The 18892-nt window shown below is 36.4% G+C and overlaps 1 protein-coding gene across 1 annotated transcript; it reads left to right on the top strand.

The window, feature by feature from the left end:
- The first annotated feature begins 144 nt into the window (after positions 1-144).
- Hr39 (nuclear hormone receptor FTZ-F1 beta) lies at positions 145-18276 on the top strand. The gene is made up of 8 exons (XM_034332264.2): positions 145-289; positions 10909-11442; positions 11753-12189; positions 12295-12636; positions 12721-13402; positions 13479-14350; positions 14763-15053; positions 15183-18276. Exons 2-7 carry the CDS (start codon positions 11094-11096, stop codon positions 15027-15029), a joined length of 2949 nt encoding a protein of 982 aa, XP_034188155.2. The 5' UTR covers positions 145-289; positions 10909-11093; the 3' UTR covers positions 15030-15053; positions 15183-18276.
- Positions 18277-18892: the final 616 nt, after the last annotated feature.

An 18892-nucleotide genomic window follows, 5' to 3' on the forward strand; every position in this document is an offset into this window, starting at 1 on the left:
GTTGTAACGTGACGCGAAGGTGTGCCAAGCTCTTTCGATTGCCTGTTACTTCGTACGACGTACGAAGACGCCCGATTGCAGGTCTATCGTAGTGTCGCGGATTGAAAGTGTCGGTAGTGTTGTGTGATCTGTCCTCGTGTGCCAATCAAAAAAAAGAACTGTATCAGCAGTAGCAGCGTAGGTACATCATCGTGGAAAACTGTCAAGAGTGTGTGTCCCAGACGCTGGCTGTGAACAGGAAAGCATCGGACAATCGTCATCGCAGGCATCGGATTGCACCGAACATAAGGTAAGAAACGCGGCTACGCGGAAGTATATATATCAGAAAGTCAGAAGCGAAGGTAAAGTCTAAAATCGTTTGGTAGAGTAGTCGGTCGTTACGCGTACAGAGGTTATGTTTCTCGATGACCCCTCAACTCCCTCCTCCTCCTCCTCCTCCTCCTCCTCTTCCTCCTTCTCCTCGTTATCCCCTTTCCTTTCATCGTTCTCTTCCTCTCTTCTCTTTTGCTTCGCCTCCTCCTCCTTCTACCTCCTCTCCCTCCCTTCTTCTCTTCTTATCTCATTCTCCTTACGCCTTTCTTTTCATTTCTGCAAAACGTGTTTTCATCGATAGAAAATCATTTTTTCATTTTACCATAGGACCGTGGCTCTTTCTATTCCTTTTAATATCTAAACGAGCGGCGAATTTCAATGGTGGATCAATCGATCGCCGATCGTTTGGATCTTTCTCTGTCTTTCCCTTTCAGCGGTTGTCCCTTTTGTCTCTCTACTCTGTGTCCTTCCTCTTTCTCTTTCTTGCCAGCGAGCCGCGGAGGCATTCGACACGCACGCTCCGCACACCGATGTATTCCACTTCTTTCCTGTAAGACCGTGTTCGTAGCCTTTCCCGTGGTAACGAGTTTCGTAACTTCCCTCGATACAAGAGTCACGAACTATCAGCTGTCAGCCTCCGTAGCTCTCGTACCACCTGTCCAAAACTCTCCGAGTCTTCCATTTCTCTGTTTCACGATTTCAACTCTCTCCTCCCTACCCCTTCTCTATCCTAAACCACTCAAACGTTTTTTTAGTTCTCTTTTTTTGCGAGGGTGAAATAATTCGCACGAATTTTTCATGATTTCCGTCGATTGCGTTTGGAACACGATATAAACGCGTGTCGAGGAACGTGGCGAGGTAATCGGAGCAGCAGGCGAGGCTAACCGAGTTGGACAGTCATGTTGATATTTCGGCGCGCAGGCTTTCTAGCTTGACAGCGTGGCCGGCCTTGAGCCCCTCCGCACGTCCTCCTCTTGCACCCTTCACCTCCATCCCCACCCCATCCAGCTAATACGACGATATACAACTGCAGATCAGTGCTCCTCAACGCGAGATTCTTGTGCCCGTACTTACAGGGGATTTTCTTCGATCGCGTGCCACCGGCGGCCAACTTCTTTCTCTCTTATAACGTGCTGCATATAAACCTTTCGTGTTCCATGTAAACCCATTAAGCAAAAGAAACGAGTTATCTCGTCCTTTGAAAGTATGCCCATAGATAGATAGTTACAAGTTAACTTAATTGTAAAATAATCTTTTTTAGTTTACTTTAGTAACCTCTTCGATTGAATATAAGAATATTTGAAAATTATTCTTCAGCTGCAAAATAAAGTTACACCTGACTTCGTCGAGTTCGCTTTGTTTGCGATGATCAATGCACGTTCATCGAAACGTTATCCTAGTATTATCAAAGCGAAGGTCGAAGCGTGGAATCTAACGCGTAGACACGTTATCTCTGATCAAGGAACTTCGAACGAAAGTCTGACATTTTACTTGCGATACGTACCTGTTGGACTTTAAATAACATTCATTAAATAAGAGAAATCTCCATTTATCCCAGAATCAAACTTGGACTCCCGGTACTACGAAAATAACTGTTTTATACGTACTATACGTTTAACTATTCTGTTATCTTTTACTATTCACCTTTCTTTCTTCCTTTTCTCTTACGGCTATTCTTTTTTTTTCTCTCCCACTGCTTAAGCCTTTCTCTCCCGCTCTCTTTTCGGAATAACAGAAAACCATGAAAATTAATTAGACGTACTTCTAATTATAAGAAAAATAACCATATACAAATAATAGACACGAAACGGAGAAATACGGTAATTGGAAAAAGAGGAATAAAAAGGAACAGAAGGGGGCGAGAAAAATAGAAGTAGAAGGGGCACGAGAAAATCGCTCGCTCGAGGCTGACTGTTACAGAAAAAAGGAAACGGGATCGAATGGATGGGGCGTTAGCCTGTAGCGGTATACGAGTATGCAGCCAATAATAACGTTATTGACATGACATTGAAGGCTGCTGATATTTTATCCTATGTGCATAATGTTGCAATAGAAAAATTCCTGTCAGAATGCACGATAAACGTGAATGAGTTTTTCGGAATATAGAATAATACCGAAAATTGGAGAATGATCACGAGTTTCTGTTTCTGAATAGCTTAGGTTTTTCTGATAAAAATATTTTAACCTAAGAATTAAATAAACCTATTGACGATTATATGTTTTTAAATTTTCTATAATTGATTAAATTTTTTTCTGTTCAATTTACCTTGAGCTGATAATAAATTAACGTCAATAACAATACGTTTCCTATTTTATATACAAAAATTACGTTTATAAAATTTGATAGCTATGGATGAATTTGAAATTAACATGAAATTTTATTTGCAAAAAGCTAATAAGTTTTATGCCTTTTATGAATGAGAAAGGTTAATTAATTGAAGAAAAAAAAATGGAAACAGTGTAGCAACTTATCTTCGGTCCTATCAGTTTCAGCTAAACGCAAACACGGTAATAAAATAATCGAACTTGTGCAAATCCATTATCGTTACTCATTAGGCGTTGATATTTCATATTTCACGGAAACATGTATTGCTATCTGACATTTCTGATAAATTTATAAATACAACAGCTCTTTGTAGTCTTTCAAATCGCTTTTGATTTGTGATACATTTTCTTCAAGTGTTACGTGAGTTACTCACAATCAGAAGTTAACTCCCGAACAGCGGATGCTGAGTCAATCGTCACTCATACTTACAAAACATATTATTACAAGGATATTAATCTAAAATTGAATGTATAATTTTTAAACGAAATAATTTCATATATTGGAAGATTAATTTTCGGAAGAATAGCGTTAAAATTTAGAAAATAAAAATAATATGAAATACAAAATTAAATTAAAATTAAATTAAATGAAAATCCATGGTCCGAGGATTAAATTGATTTACTTCGCTTTGCTAAATACAATATCGAAAATAAAAGCGGATTAACAGTTATTTTTCCTAGTTATTTTGCTAAATATGTTATGGATAAAAAAAAAATTAATTAAGAACAATCCTTTACAATTAATAAATAAAGTAACTGCAAAAAAGCAAAGTATACCAATACATTTTTGATTCGCTTTACGTCTGCAATATTTTGATGACTATTATAGTGAATATTTCTATGGGTAAAATTCGCGTTATTTCACTCTCGAACGACGGACCATGAAGAAAGCCCCAATTTTGATTTAATTTATTACTTCATATTGTTTTCATTTTCTAAATTTCACACTGTTCCATATATTCTTCCAATATATGAAATTCTTTCGTTTAAAAATTATACATTTAATTCTAGGATAATATCATTGTATATGATTCATAAGTTTGGGTCTCAATTGACCCAGACTCCGTAAGCCAGCAGCACGGTGTGACATACGTTGTCTGACCTGTGCAAACTTCTCAAATACAACACACTGTTCTTGTATGTATCATATTGCGCGGAGAGATTTCCGTGATGCCCGTCTTCACCCTAAAGCTTTCAAGGTAACGAGTACTTTGATGATAGAGAGTGCAAGATGCAGGTAAAACCCGTCGGCGTGGCGGCGACGGGTCTGTCCACAACACTACCTCTCCTGGTAATCGCTACTCAAGATTGCGCAAGCTCCTTCTCGATCTTATCACGACCTCACAGTGTATACCTACATTATATGTGCATTCGCGGCCTATCGTGTGTGCAACACGATATACATACAGAGTGTTTAACAAAAGCTACGGTCAAATTTCAACAGCACGTAGTACTTGTCAAAACAAATCAAAGAAGTTTTTAAAATAACTGCTAATCGGTAGTTGACGGCGTATAGCGGGTTCGCGTTATATTTGCCACCTGAGCGATTTGACTTTGACCATAATGTAAATAGGTATACGCGCATGTCCGCGGATTACGTATAGAATTGTATGTCGCACGAATGCCTTTGGTCGCGAATATGCAGTTCCACACCCTGCACGTGAAAAGAGAAAAAAGAGACGGGGAGAAGGAGGGTATGTACTGGAAACTCCCTGGATCCTTGAGACGCGGATAGGCCTAGTGCGACTTATGAATATTGATGAACCTTTCCCGGCGTACTGGCCTGACCGCACCTCGCTCGTTTCTTGCTACTCAACGCCGATCTTCATTCTTCTTTCTTTTCCTTCATTCCAATTTTCTGAATTCCTTGAATGTTCAATTACATTTTTACTCGTATTCACCTAACCTTTTACTCATTCGATACGGTTATTATAAACGCACCTATCGGCTGGATAAGAACATCTGACCGTGTTTGCAAGTAAATTATAGGGAATTTGTTTAATGTGCTACAAAGTGTAATGTAAGTGTTCGTTATTGACTCTCATACGTACAACAGTCTGGTGAGAAAAAAAATTGGCATTGCTGACTTGCTGTGTATTCAAGGTATTGCGAGAGTCGCGAGCCCTGAAAAGTTGCGGACACATAGTTCATACGAGAAAATATATACGCATTCTTAACTGACTCACCGCGCATGTATGCACATGTATGTCTATTTACAAAAAAAATGCCTTATACTACTTTCAAACATGCTGATAGGAAACAGTATAATCGAAGAATTTAATTAACCCTTAACTACCGTAGTTTAAAAGGCTTTTTAATATTTACCTAACACTGTAAATACACATAATTAAAAGTTGCACTCGAAAGATTGATAAAAATATCTCCATGAATTTCATTATATGACGTGCACCTGATTGACCTTTTCGTACAAGGAAATGAATTGAAATTTTTTAATTCAAGGAATACATTACTCCGAATAACGTAATGAAGATAGATATTTTCGATAACTTATAGGAGCGGGATGAAAGGGCAAATAACAGAGTATGTATTAGCAACTGAAATACAACAGGAAACTGTCGCCTTTTCATGAATGCATCGTGAACGGCATGCAAGATTGGGTAGGTTAGGTTAACTCGAATCGCGTCTGCGGTACTTACAACGTGTATTCTGTAAAGTTAAACACTTTTACTCTTTAAGGATTGATAGTAATAATTGAAGATTAGATGTAAAACGATTTTTGTCAAGTTAACACGTAACTTGTGGTGAGACATCTCGAAACTTTAATTTCAATTTTATATTCTATATCATTGGCGTAATAACAGTAGTAAAATTTTATTAATTATTCGATTATGTTATATTTACAAGGCATCGCGACGCGTCGGTTATCGGTGACCCATTCGACAATTAACGTGTTAACCCTCAGACGACGGACCATGGAGAGAGCCACAAATTTAATTTAATTTTTCATTTTCTAAATTTTACACTACTCTTTTAAAATTATCCTTCCTCTATACGAAACCTTTCCGTTTAAAGATTTTACATTTAATTTTAGGTTAATATCTATTTATATGTTTTGTAAGTTTGGGTCACGATTGACCCAAACTTCGCTGTTCAGGGGTTAATATTGCTGAAAATTTTATACAGATAAAAAGTTAATACTCGTACCTACAGATAACTGTGTTTAACTCTGTATTATTCCCAATTGTCTTCTATTCATTCTGAGAATGCTTTTTTTCGACTGCAAAATCGTTTCCACGCAATCTCATTGGTGCAAGCGAAAACAAAATGCGGCAGTGTATACGAGACGGTAGCTGCCTGTTGCAGCCGATCCCGAACCGAACCGGTTCTTGATGCTGCTCAAAAATGCTCCTCGACCGGCTATAATAATTTTAATTGACACCCAGACCAGACCGCTGAGTATCCTCGATCGTTGTGTATGTACAGACTGCTCCATATGGGGTGTTATATACAGCAACTGGAAAATGAGCATTCTTTATATTTTTTCAATTTACAAGAAAAAGGAAAACCGTGTACGAATGATTCTAAAGTTAAAGTTCGGTTGAGAAAAAGAAAAATGAAAACTGTATTTTAACTTTCGGGAACTAGTTGTTATACAAGAAATACATAAATATACTTAAATTGTAATAAATATATTAATTAATACTTTTTTTTTCTTAACCTCACAAATGCAATTTTATTTAGCAAAGAACAGTATTAATTATTGTAATTGCCCCGATTTTTTGACTAATTAAGTAATCTGTGATTATCCCCAAAAAAGGGAAGGGGGCGTCAGGGGTGGTCACCCTATCAGGAGATACGAAATCTTTGAAACATTAATTCTATTAACCACATAAAATGAAACTGTTAATAAATTTAGATTAGCTTATATGTTAAGTGTAATATCAGTAAGATTTGCATTTTACTTTACGTAACTGAAAGGTCGTAAATTTATTAAGTAACGTGTCGTTAAATTTTATTTTTATCTGTTAAACGTGCATACAGAATTAGATACGCGATATTATGCTTTTACTAATGTATTGTATGCAAATGTATGCTTTGTCTGGTAAATGAATACATTTACTAGAAATAGTAGTCATTTTTATATTTAGATGATATTTTTGTTCAAAACTTTGCTGAACGCATACATTGACTGATAAGTGCAGGCATTTATTAAATTCTACAAATTAACAGTTATTTGAACGACGTATAACAGTTGATGTAATTTTTATTCAGTTTTCATTTGTTTATCAAAATTTTTCTCTTCTCTTACACGTTTAAGTTTTTCACTTAAGAAAGATTCGTTAAAAAAACATTAACTCCAATTCCTATCTTTGTTATGATTGGAGTAAATGATCTGTTACTAAATTTCCTAACGTCTCTAACGTGCGAAGAAATATAAAAACGATGATTTCAATGACCCCAATTACAAATTTCATCCGAGAACGATTATATATCGGTTAAAAGTCAAAGGGTACGAACGATGTGGAAAGTAATTGGCCAAAAGATTTTCACGCATTAGAACTATAAAGGAACGCGTGTGTTCGATGTTGGCACGCATTCATAACCTCACAACAGGTACACTCGCGATCAAATCAAGTTTCCCGGGAAAAAATTTTAATTGGTATTTATTTATTATTCATATTTCTTGGTTATATATTAACTTGTATATTTAATAATTAAAAATTACATTATTTTCTTTCTAAATCAATTTTAATATTAATATCGTCAAAATTAAGATTTAGTGAATTCCTCCCTTCCCTCTATCGCCATTTTCCCTATGGAAGTCTGATTTGATCGTGAGTGTACAGAAAATATGTGTTCGTGTTCAGGTTACGTGTCCGTGTTGAAAAGATATTAAACATGTGTGCAGTTAGGCCTGTCTTGGGACCATTGGCTCGGGTGAAAGGAAAACTCGCGCCTACTGTCCAAGTGAAACAGAGGGAGAAAGATTCCACATCGAATCTAGTATTTTTCATATGTATAGACGTGACAGAGAGGCGAGGAAAGCTTCTATACAATATCTTCGCGTATGTCTTGATTACATAGTGAAAAGTCAATTACTACAGTATGAAACAATATGATAAATAATTTTTTTAATGTAATAGTATCAGAAAATATATAATTTAATGAATTCTGTATATAGTAGATATATATAAATCTTTGTAATTTAAATCTTATCAAAATTATATAAACGGTTTCTAATCGATGATTTAATTAATCTACCAGTTCAGACTTATTTTACAGTTAATTAAAAAGAGAAAACTATGTATAATGCCAGGAATTTGAAGGATTTTTTTTCATTTGAATAAACTTGTGATTAACTTCTGTCGGTACCGTGTACTAAAATAAAATGTCTGTTGTACACATTTATCCTTCGTTAATATTGCTTTAGAAAGCGTACTCAGTTCCCGATAGAAACAACCTTTCACATTACCGATATGCAAGTCTTTCTATGAAACATACGTCAGTTGATTACTATTAAAATTTATCTGTTTCGACTAATCAGCGTACAATTGTAAAATTAATTGCGATGATTTATCTTCGGGTGTCTGTGTTTATTCGGATCGTGTTATTTAAAAAATCTGTTGTTCCTATTTACGTTGTTGGAATTCTTCAATATTTCGATTGCTTCATAATGTTTTCTTAATGATATCAATCCGACTCGATCCTGCCTTAAAGGTCAATTTCTTAAAGGTCAAAGCTACCCAAAAAAAAAGCATCACACTAGCTATACACGGTGGTCCGTCATTACAAGTTAGAGCTCAGAATGTTCTGCATTAAAAAAAAATATTTGGATAGAATTTTGAAAAAAAATTAAATTCTTCCATTTAGCAATTCAATCTGGACCGATATATCGTACTATTAGAAAGTAAACTGAATAAGATTGATTTTCTACTTTCTTGACAAAGTACATGACAAACGATGACGTTTTAGTTGGCTCACATTCTGTCGATAGCGAGGAGACTAACGTAATAGGAAAATAAACGTGGCTTCCCGTATTTCTTTCATGGTCATTCCGAGTCTCGATCGAGGCGTACAGTATATACGACCCGCTCAAAATAGAGCCGGCGTGTACTCTTAAGGTCATCGATCCCTCTTCCGCGTCACCTGCCATGCTTACACCTTCTATCGAGACACGAACATTCTATCACACGACAGACAAGCGGAAAATTCATTTTCAGCAAACTCGATTCGCCGATAAAATAGAATGGTATTTTTGTTTTTTGTCGATCAATCGTAAAGAAGAAGTATTCGAGGAAAGAAATTAGAACTGAAATCTTTTCTTTCAAATATTAAATTTCAATTAATTAAATAAACAGTAGTAATAAATAGTACGTAGAAATTGATTTGTTGAAATTTATCTACCGGCTCTATCTCTTTCTTTCGACCGAGGTTCACACTCGTGCAATGGGAATGGAATGCCTATCAGATACCGATACGTTTCCCACGTTATTGGCTATTACGCAGTGGATATCAATTCACGCATAAAATAATTTTATTTTCTGTTCCTTTCATGTATGTTTAAACGTTAAATCAATTCGTTGACCTTTTATTATTCGACTCTCGAACGGCGGACTCAATTTTCTTTTTTAGGTAACCCGGACCTAACCTAACATAACCAAACTTAAACTCGCTTCTGATAAAATTAAAATTAGATTTGAGTTAGATCATTTTCGAAGAGGGGATACAGGGGGGAATCATTGAAATTACACGTGGCTCCATTATCGTGAACATAATTCACCATTTTTAGAAACAAACCGCGCAGCCGTTAGCTCATTCGTCGCTCAGCTTTATACAGGTCGCCTTTAAGCAATGTCATTGGCCGGTAGCTATTCGTAACATGTTTCCATACACCAGAAGACTCGAAATCAGTTATGTAATCTTTACGAGCATAACAACACGTACGAGCCACTAAAATAGATGTACTTTCACAGTCAACTACGTAATTCAATTTTTAAATTGATTCATACGTAGAGGTTAGGAAATTTGTGATTTAAAAATTTAGAAATTAAAATGTGTGAGTGTACGATTTATTCGGATATTGAATTTCGTAATTGAAGGAAAGTTACTAGCCGAATGTTTCGATAAATTCGAAACGTCGAACTTATGGATTTAATGAAATACAGGAAAAAGAGCGATGCTGGTGCATCGCGGTGGATGGCATGGCGGGTGGCGTGGCCGGTGTGCCAGTCAGAGTAGGGAGAAAAGACCTTGAGTCGCGTCACGTGACCACGAAGGTACATTGGAGTTGGGTAGGGCGGTTGCAGAGGGCCTTGACCTTACCATCGGCGTCGCAGCCGTACTTATAACTACCATCGTCGTGGCCTCTACGAACCTCCAAGAGTATCGATACAACCGTCGTCTCATGCTCGATGTCCGTCTTCTTCGAGTGACTAATTCCCTAGGAAAACTCGAACCAATCGAAATCTATTACCCGATAGATAATACACGAATGTGCTCGAACATTTCTTTTGACCGATTGCTTGTCTTTTTTCATTCAACAGAACATTGCATTTTAAAAATGCAATTTACTGAAAATATAGTAGTACAGAATATTCAAGTATACTCTGGAAATATTGTAGTGCGTTAAACTGTGCTCCGGAGAACGTTAGCTGCGCTTCCATCTAACGGGGACAATTTTGTACCGGTTTTTCCTCGTCTGGTGCATTATACCGTGTTGTGTGATCAGCTGCAAACAAAAGGTGCGAGTACGCAGCGCGTTTGCGTTTCCGCACGAAGGTCGATTAAAGTCTTTAGCTTAGCCGGACCGGAAGTGGACCGGCCTTGCGGGACGGCCGTCTGTGCACACTAGTAGAACTCGAATGTGTGCAATCACTTCCATAGCCTCCCTAGACGACCGGTAAAATCCTTCTTGCGATGCATCTTAATTCAACCTGATATGTAATTCTTTTTATTTGAATATTTATTATTATTCGTAATATCTGTTTCTTTACGATGGCTTATACTAATAATATCGCTCTGTATAATAAAATAAATTAACAGCTCGGTGCATGTTAATTGTAAATATTCTGCGATATTGTTTATTTTTATTAAAATACTCAAATTTACATACAGAATAATTCACTTAGGTAATAAGACTGTTATAAATTTACCATTTCTTTGTACGAGATTTAATCTTATAAATTGCAAAAAATTTCACAAAGTATTTAAAAATTTTTAAATAAAAAAATGAACTTTAGTACGTTCTAATCTCAAAATTGTTCTTTAATGATATTTTTCTAATTACGAATTTCTTTGGCTTGTTTCCAGACCCAGCCTTTTCCTAATGTACGAATTCGAGCAGATGTGATCGAGGGGAGTTGGAAGTTCGCTCAAGGGTCGCGGGGACTGGTAACCGCAGCTAGAGAGGTTCTTCCCAGGATGCCGCAAGGTTTCGCGACCGTTCAAAGACTTGGAGTCGCGTCACGAGCGTGTAATAGAATAACGAGCTGAGGATGTCGGAGCAAAACGGGCCCAGCGAGGGCCCAGGACCAGGTCCGGGTCCGGGACCGGGACCCGGTTGGTGGCCAGCCTCGCAGTCCTGGAAGACGAACTCCTGTACGTCCGTCTCCTCCTCGTCGACTACTTCCACTGCTCCAGACAGCTCCGCCTCCGTCTCTGTCTCCTGCACCATTTCTACCTCTTCCCTGACCACCACCACTTCCACTTCTTCCTCGACCAGCTGCTGTTCCTCGACTCCTAGCGGACCCTCGTGCACGATCACTGCTGCTCGTTCCTCGGAAACAGGGAAAAACGTTTCTGTCACGACTATCAACGTACCGAATAATCAGGACATACACGATGGTAATTAATTGTACCATATGTTTAACCCTTGAACAGCGGAGCCTGAGTCGATCGTGGCTTTAACATAAAAATAAATGTATAATTTTTAAACGAAAAAGTTTCATCGTATTAGGAAAATAATTTTTAAATAGCGGTGGTTAAATTTAGAAAGTGAAAATAAATTGAAATGTAAGTTGGGCCTCTCTCCGTGGTCCGCCGTCTAAGGGTAAAAAACCTATCGACGGTATCTGTACCTGAAAACTAATCGCTATTTCGCATAATCGTTAGAAATCACTGAGATAGGTATATAACATTGATATTTGATATTTAGGCAAAGGTATCTGCAAGTACCTTACCGGCCAGAATGGCGTCACAGTGTCGGTAGTTTCGAGCTGTGGCTCCGTGTTGGACTGTGGAAATGCAAACGTTGTATCCACCACAGGGATCGGCATCAGCAGCGGGTCGCACAGCATCGGTATCGGTATAGGTGTCAATGTCCTTCAGTCTCAGAACACCGGGGACGATGATGCGGAAGATAGCGATGTTGAAATAAGCAAGATTGATTTTCGCGGGGTGAATCTGCGTACGAAGAAGAAACGAGACGTGCCGGTGAACCAGGCTGGAGAGAAAATAGGCGACGTAGACGCCGAAGATGGAAATTGCTGTTACGATGGAAACGATATCTCCCAACAGCAGCCAGAAAGACCCATGTCGTGGGAAGGTGAATTGTCTGATCAAGAAATGTCTTCCAATACAATTACAAATCAGGTAGGTGTAAATATACGTAAAAGTGTCATAGTAAATTAGTCCTTTGATTAATAAGTTCTCACAATAAAAATGTTTTTTTTTTTTTTTTTTTTTTTTGTATTATAGGATACGCACGAAGACACATCCATGGAAGGTGTCCAGGTATGCAGCGCAAGTCCAGGTCCTATGGAGCAAAAATTTCCTATAAAACCAGAGCCAGACTTTCGGTCTAGTCCGGGATTTGCATTTGGTTCTTTTCACGATACTGGATTACCTTTGACCCATGGCCAGCAGATGCAGCAACAACAACAGCAGCGTAACATAGAGAACCTTGAACAGACGCAACAAAATGATTTGCCTCTCCTCGTAGGGAAACTACTGGGTGGTTACAACAGTTCAACTCCAAATCACAGTCCTGTGTTGAATCCTAGACATCATTTGACTAAACATAGTCATACGAGATCGCAGGTAGATGACTTTGTTTATATCGGCCTTGTAAATTTATCAGCTACCCGGTAATTTCTACACGCGTGTACTTTTGAAATTGATCAGGTGCCGTCTCCAGACTCGGCGATTCACTCTGCGTACAGCGTATTCAGTTCGCCGACGCAAAGCCCTCATGCAGCTCGTCATTCCGCTTTAGGAGCAGGAAGTCCAGTACCATCTTCGTCGCTTTCTCTGTCGCGACACAGTTTCAACAATTCAACATCCTCGTTATCGTTGTCGCTATCTCATTCTCTCTCGAGAAACAATTCGGATGCCTCGAGCAGCTGTTACAGCTACGGTTCTCTCAGTCCACCCACGCATTCACCCGTCCAACAACCAAGACATCCGCAGCATCATCAGCATCAGGTAGCTCAGGGAAGTCCGCTTCATCTGCCGGCAACAGCCCCGTCCGCGATTGCTCATCATTACTCTTCCTCTACACCGGGTTCTGAACTATCACCTGAAGGGCATACCGCTCCCGATGACCAAGAAGACTGTCGAATACCCTCAGCGCCTTCGAGTATTTCTACTAGGCAACAACTGATCAATAGCCCCTGTCCAATTTGTGGCGACAAGATAAGCGGTTTCCATTATGGAATCTTCTCCTGTGAATCGTGTAAAGGATTCTTCAAACGCACCGTCCAAAACCGAAAGAATTATGTGTGCCTTAGAGGCGCGGGCTGTCCAGTCACCGTCGCCACCAGAAAGAAGTGCCCGGCCTGCCGCTTTGACAAGTGCCTCAATATGGGTATGCTTCTTTCGTTTCTTCTTTTATTCCTTACAATATTTTAATTTTCTTTTAAAAAATGCAATGTCATCGATAGGTATGAAACTCGAGGCTATTAGAGAAGATCGCACCAGGGGCGGTCGAAGTACCTATCAGTGTACGTACACTCTTCCTGCGAGTCTCGTGAGCAATTCCGCGAGCGGCATGACCGGTGACAAATTGACCACGGGAGGTAATTGTAGTCCAGCTCCACCTGGTAGCGAGCATCATTATAGCAGCAGGCATCACTCGCATAAGATGCAGATGGTGCCGCAACTTTTGCAAGACATTATGGACGTAGAACATTTGTGGCATTACAATGATAACGATCGAATGTCTGGAATTCAAGCTGGAGGAACGAACGCTACTAGAAACAACGATGCGATGTTATTGGGAGTTGGAACTGGTGGTGGATCTGGTACGGGAAGCGATGCAGGTTCGAGAGTTGAACGTTCCACCAATGGAACTGCTGGGAATGGAAATTCCAACAATAGAAGAGACGATAGGCCTAACGTTTCTAATGTTAACAGTGAACAACGAGCTACATCTGTTAACAGTAGTTCCCAGATCGGTAATAACACGAATGGCAACTCTACCCAACATCCTGATTTCCTGTCGAACCTCTGCAACATTGCTGATCATCGATTGTACAAAATAGTGAAATGGTGCAAGAGTCTGCCGCTGTTTAAAAATATATCCATCGACGATCAAATCTGTCTGTTAATTAACTCTTGGTGCGAGCTATTGCTCTTCTCGTGCTGCTTTCGCAGTATGAGTACTCCCGGTGAAATCAGAGTGTCTCTGGGCAAGTCGATCACATTAGAGCAGGCTAGACAGCTTGGCTTAGCGACCTGCATCGAGAGGATGCTCGCATTTACTAACAATCTGAGAAGGCTAAGAGTCGATCAGTACGAATATGTAGCAATGAAGGTAATTGTTCATTGAAAAATTCACCAATGATCCTAAAGTGAATGATACAAATGTTCTCTTCTTTGGTCATTTTTAAAAGGAATATAAATATTGTAACTATAAAACAAACAGTAAAAAGTGTTGAAAGAGTTTTGCTTTTCAATTAATTATATCGTTTAAATATTTTTTATGTATAGTACCGAGGATGATAAACTTCTCTAAGAATTTTATATTAGGATTTTAAAAATTCCTTCTTCTCGCCATTTTCTCTAGTGAAGTCCCTTTTATTATTTGAAAGATTATATGTTGTGATTGTGACAAAGAGTTGCACTATCATACATAATTACAGAGAATTAATTACAATATATTAACATTGAATTAATATATAATTTCAGAATTAATAAATTGATTCTTGAATTTCTGTTGCATAAAGGTAATAGTGTTGTTGACCAGTGATACAAGTGAACTAAAGGAACCTGAAAAAGTTCGAGCATCTCAGGAAAAGGCTTTACAGGCACTGCAGCAATACACCATAGCAAGGTACCCAGAGATGCCTGCCAAGTTTGGCGAATTATTGTTAAGAATTCCAGATTTACAAAGAACATGCCAGGCAGGAAAAGAATTGTTAACTGCTAAACGCGCAGAAGGAGAGGGCAGCTCGTTTAATTTGTTGATGGAATTATTAAGAGGAGATCACTGAATTATCATCACAATAAACAATGCCGTGAGTTACTTATCATTACGATTAAAAGCAATAAAAACATTTATTGATTTGATATTCTATATAAATATAATAAATTTCAGAGAATAGTGATTACATATTTTCCTTTATTTATTTATTTTCTTTTTTCAGATTCCATGCTTATAGAGTTCATAAGCTTTAGGGAATTGGATATATTAGATAATCAAGGAGCAGAAAAACTAGAAAGAAATCATAAACATTACGGTCCATGATACATTAGTTCAGGGTGAAGGGACTACATTCTTATAGGACTAATTAGAGGTTGACTGCTTGACGCATAAAGCGGACGAAAGAAATTCTATGTTTTTTCTCTCTTTTTTTTGTTCTTTTTTTATTTAAAATGCTTCCATGCGGGTTATTGCATAATGCGAACCCACTTTGAAATACATACAGGAATTTCGAAGCGGCCTATGGTATGCTCGAAATATTCAGCGTGCATATTTTTTATGCAAAACAGACTGAAAGTATAATCGAAGGAGAGATGCAGAGCATTTACTTTTACAATAATATTGATGTACAGAGATAGAAAGATTGAGAGAGAGGGAGAGAAAGAAAGAACGAGTGAGCGAGCGTAAGAGAGAGAGAGAGAGAGAGAGAGAGAAAGAGAGAGGGAGTTGGTATCAAATAGCATAAAAATGCTAAATTTTATTAGATAGGTTCAATCTGTTCGAGTAAACCACGAATACAAAGTTTTAAACTTGATGATTATTATAATAATAACACAACCAGTATTTTGTATTGTTCTGCGTTTACTTAAGATTAAGGCACAGAATGATGTCTTATATCCCGGTAATGAAAGTGTACTTAAATCATGAGTCGACCAATTATTTGCTTATAGAGCAGTTAATCGTGTAATAATTATTAGATAATGACGTTTAGCTAACATATTGTCATCAGAGCATTATGGTTTTTATCTATCGTATAAATACATTTTTTTTTTTTAATTCTTCGTATGTTTTAATAACGCGCCAACGACGGATGACCAATTTCGTATGCTCTAAATGGCATACATGTTCTTTTTTTTTATTTCACGAACAACGCTTGAGACAATCTCTTTTTTTGTAAATAAATTTTATTTGAAAACATTTGTTTCTAAATTATGTTCTGTTTGAGGAAATTCTTGTATATTAAATTTTTATCAAGTTGATGTTTGTTTGTTGCAAAATTTTACAATTATTCTGTTTGAAACCGGTTTCATAGTTTCTATGCGTGTGGAGTAAATAACTTTTGTTACATAGCAGTATTTAACTGCGAAACTGATGGTTCGCACACAGAAAAGTCATCCACAAACGCCCAAGTCTGTCAAATATATTAACATCTGTAGAATGTTGAATTACTTGAAAACTATATATGGTGAAAGGTAGACCAAGTAGACACTTCTCACGCATAGTGTCCATTTGATTGTGAAACAAATTTAAATTGATTTACATTCAATTTATTATATTTATGTAAAAGAAAATTGTTTTCTCAGAATAAAATTAAGACATTAAAATGAGTTGAACAAACGAATAATTTATTGTCGATTTAAAATGATTGTTTAAAAAGCACACTGAAAAGATACTATGTGTTAGTTATAAAATTGTGCAATTTGTAAATTTGAATACATATAAATTTTTTGTTTGTAGTAAATCAGTTATAGAACTGAGCCAAAGTCTCGTGTTTAAAAGAAAGAATACTCATCTCTGTCGTTGGTACTATAATGAGACTGTCATATCAACACTTTATTCATTTTATTAAAACAGCAGTTGAGTTTCTTTTGAGTCATCGATAAGAATGTTGCAACATGCGATACTCGATCTGTAATGTAACTTGTAAGAATTGTCTTCCCAACTTTATATCAAATTTCTTTATATAAAAATTGTTCTTTGTTGTGCACAGTGTATTCATTAAATGCGATAAAGAACATAACTTCCATTCGTTACATTAAAAAGTGAAGTTATAAAATTAAAATAGAATTCCAATATAAATGAAGTATTGAGCTCATTGTTTAATGAAATGTTAGGTAAATAATTATTAATCAATCTTCAGTGATTTTTATATAATTTTATAAAGATTATGGTTTTTAACGTAATATTTTATGTTTTCTTTTAATGAGACACTGTGTGAGCATATATATGGTACGTATAGTAGAGCACATTATTTGTAAAAAATTATTCCTATCAAATATCAGATTTTTACTGTATATACTTAAAAAATAGCAATTTAGTAGCCATCGAGTATACAACTTACTTTTCTGATATTTCAATGTTTATGTACGCTGGGGAACAATTTTTTAAAATAATAATGCAATTTGAGTTAAATATATTTACAAAGTACAGATAAAAAGTAATTGTATATTGTTACCGTACACAAAAATCTTTTTATTAGATTTTCAAGCTTTTTTAATGCAAGAAAACCTTATAAAACAATTTTCACTGTTTACTTGAAAAATAAAAAAAAATCATTAGGTCAACTTTTCTAATGCCAAATTAGTTAATACATAATAAATTAGCAAACTGAAATTTCAGAATACATTGCTTTGCTACTGCTATCGTAACGATTAAAAAACAAAAAAAATGAAAGAGTATATTACATTGAGAGATATACAAGATTTTAAAGTAAAGAATATGCGAACCATTGAATTTAAAATAAAATTTCTAGCAATGGTTAATGAGAAATTCTTCTGTTGAAAGAAGTATTACTAGACAGTAATTAATGAAGTATTATAAAAACTGAAATATTTGTGCCTTCAATAAAATTTAGTATTTTAATCCTTTTGTAATTTGTGATGCAACATAGAAACAAAAAAAACTAAATACAACAAGCGAATAGAAACAATGTAAATATCTACATATAAAAAATTAATAACTGACAGTCTGATTAAAATTAATAATGAATGTGGAATTTTTGCGAAAAATTTATCGAACCTATATGCATTTAAAATAAACGCAACGTAACATACATTGGCGTAACTAGAATTTTTTCCTAGTGTGGGCCAAGACCGTTAGAAATTTTGGAACTTTGAAATGTTTTAATTCTGGAATTTTGAAAATCTGAAATTTTTGAATCTTAGAATCTTAAAATTTTTGAACTGTGAGAAGGCTGATCCTCACTTTTGAGGAGGCCAGGTCCACTTTGATCCCTGTCTAATTACGCTAATAACATAAGTTCTTTAAAAATACAAGAAAAAAAAGAAACCTAATAACAAACAGTATCAAACCGAAAAGTATAATTATGCTATATATTTTAAACACTCTTATATGCGCGTATTATGAATACTTATACAGAATTGTTGGACCGCATGTTTTTGATTACTTATTGAATAATTATACACCGACCGAAACAAAAATGAAGTAATTTTTATAGTTCATAACTGAAAAAGGAATTCAATAAGCAATATTGAATTGCTTTTACTTTTGATTGGTGCTGTTTCATAATTAAACAAGGATTATTATACTTTCTTTTAGTATCATTGATTATAATTTAATTCATAAATCAAATCATAGGAATGTGCGGATATCGGAACTTCGGATCGACTCGGAAAAAATTTGGCGGAATCGGGTGGAATCGGGTGAAATCGGATGAAAACTTTGCTACATACGAATATATGGATTTTACATTGGCGTAACTTGGTAGGGACCAAGGAAGGTCTGACTTTTCACCATTCTAAAATTTTAACATTCCAAACTACCAGATTTCTAAAATTCCTAAATTTCAAAGTGTCAAAATTTCTGAGACCTCGTCCACCCTAAAAAAATTAAGTTATACCGATAAGGATTTATAAAGATTTTGCGAATGTTTACCATGTAAATTGTTCTTTAAAAAAAACTGGATATATTAAG

Source organism: Osmia lignaria, chromosome 9 (assembly GCF_051020975.1).
Source record: "Osmia lignaria lignaria isolate PbOS001 chromosome 9, iyOsmLign1, whole genome shotgun sequence".
NCBI classification, from domain to species: domain Eukaryota; kingdom Metazoa; phylum Arthropoda; class Insecta; order Hymenoptera; family Megachilidae; genus Osmia; species Osmia lignaria.

What these genes read in the sequence shown, in the direction of transcription:
- Hr39 (XM_034332264.2), top strand. Translation starts at nt 11,094, where the DNA reads ATGTCGGAGCAAAACGGGCCCAGCGAGGGCCCAGGACCAGGTCCGGGT. An exon ending in CCAATACAATTACAAATCAG is followed by an intron (nt 12,190 to 12,294) that starts GTAGGTGTAAAT and finishes TTTGTATTATAG; the next exon opens with GATACGCACGAAGACACATC. An exon ending in ATAGTCATACGAGATCGCAG is followed by an intron (nt 12,637 to 12,720) that starts GTAGATGACTTT and finishes GAAATTGATCAG; the next exon opens with GTGCCGTCTCCAGACTCGGC.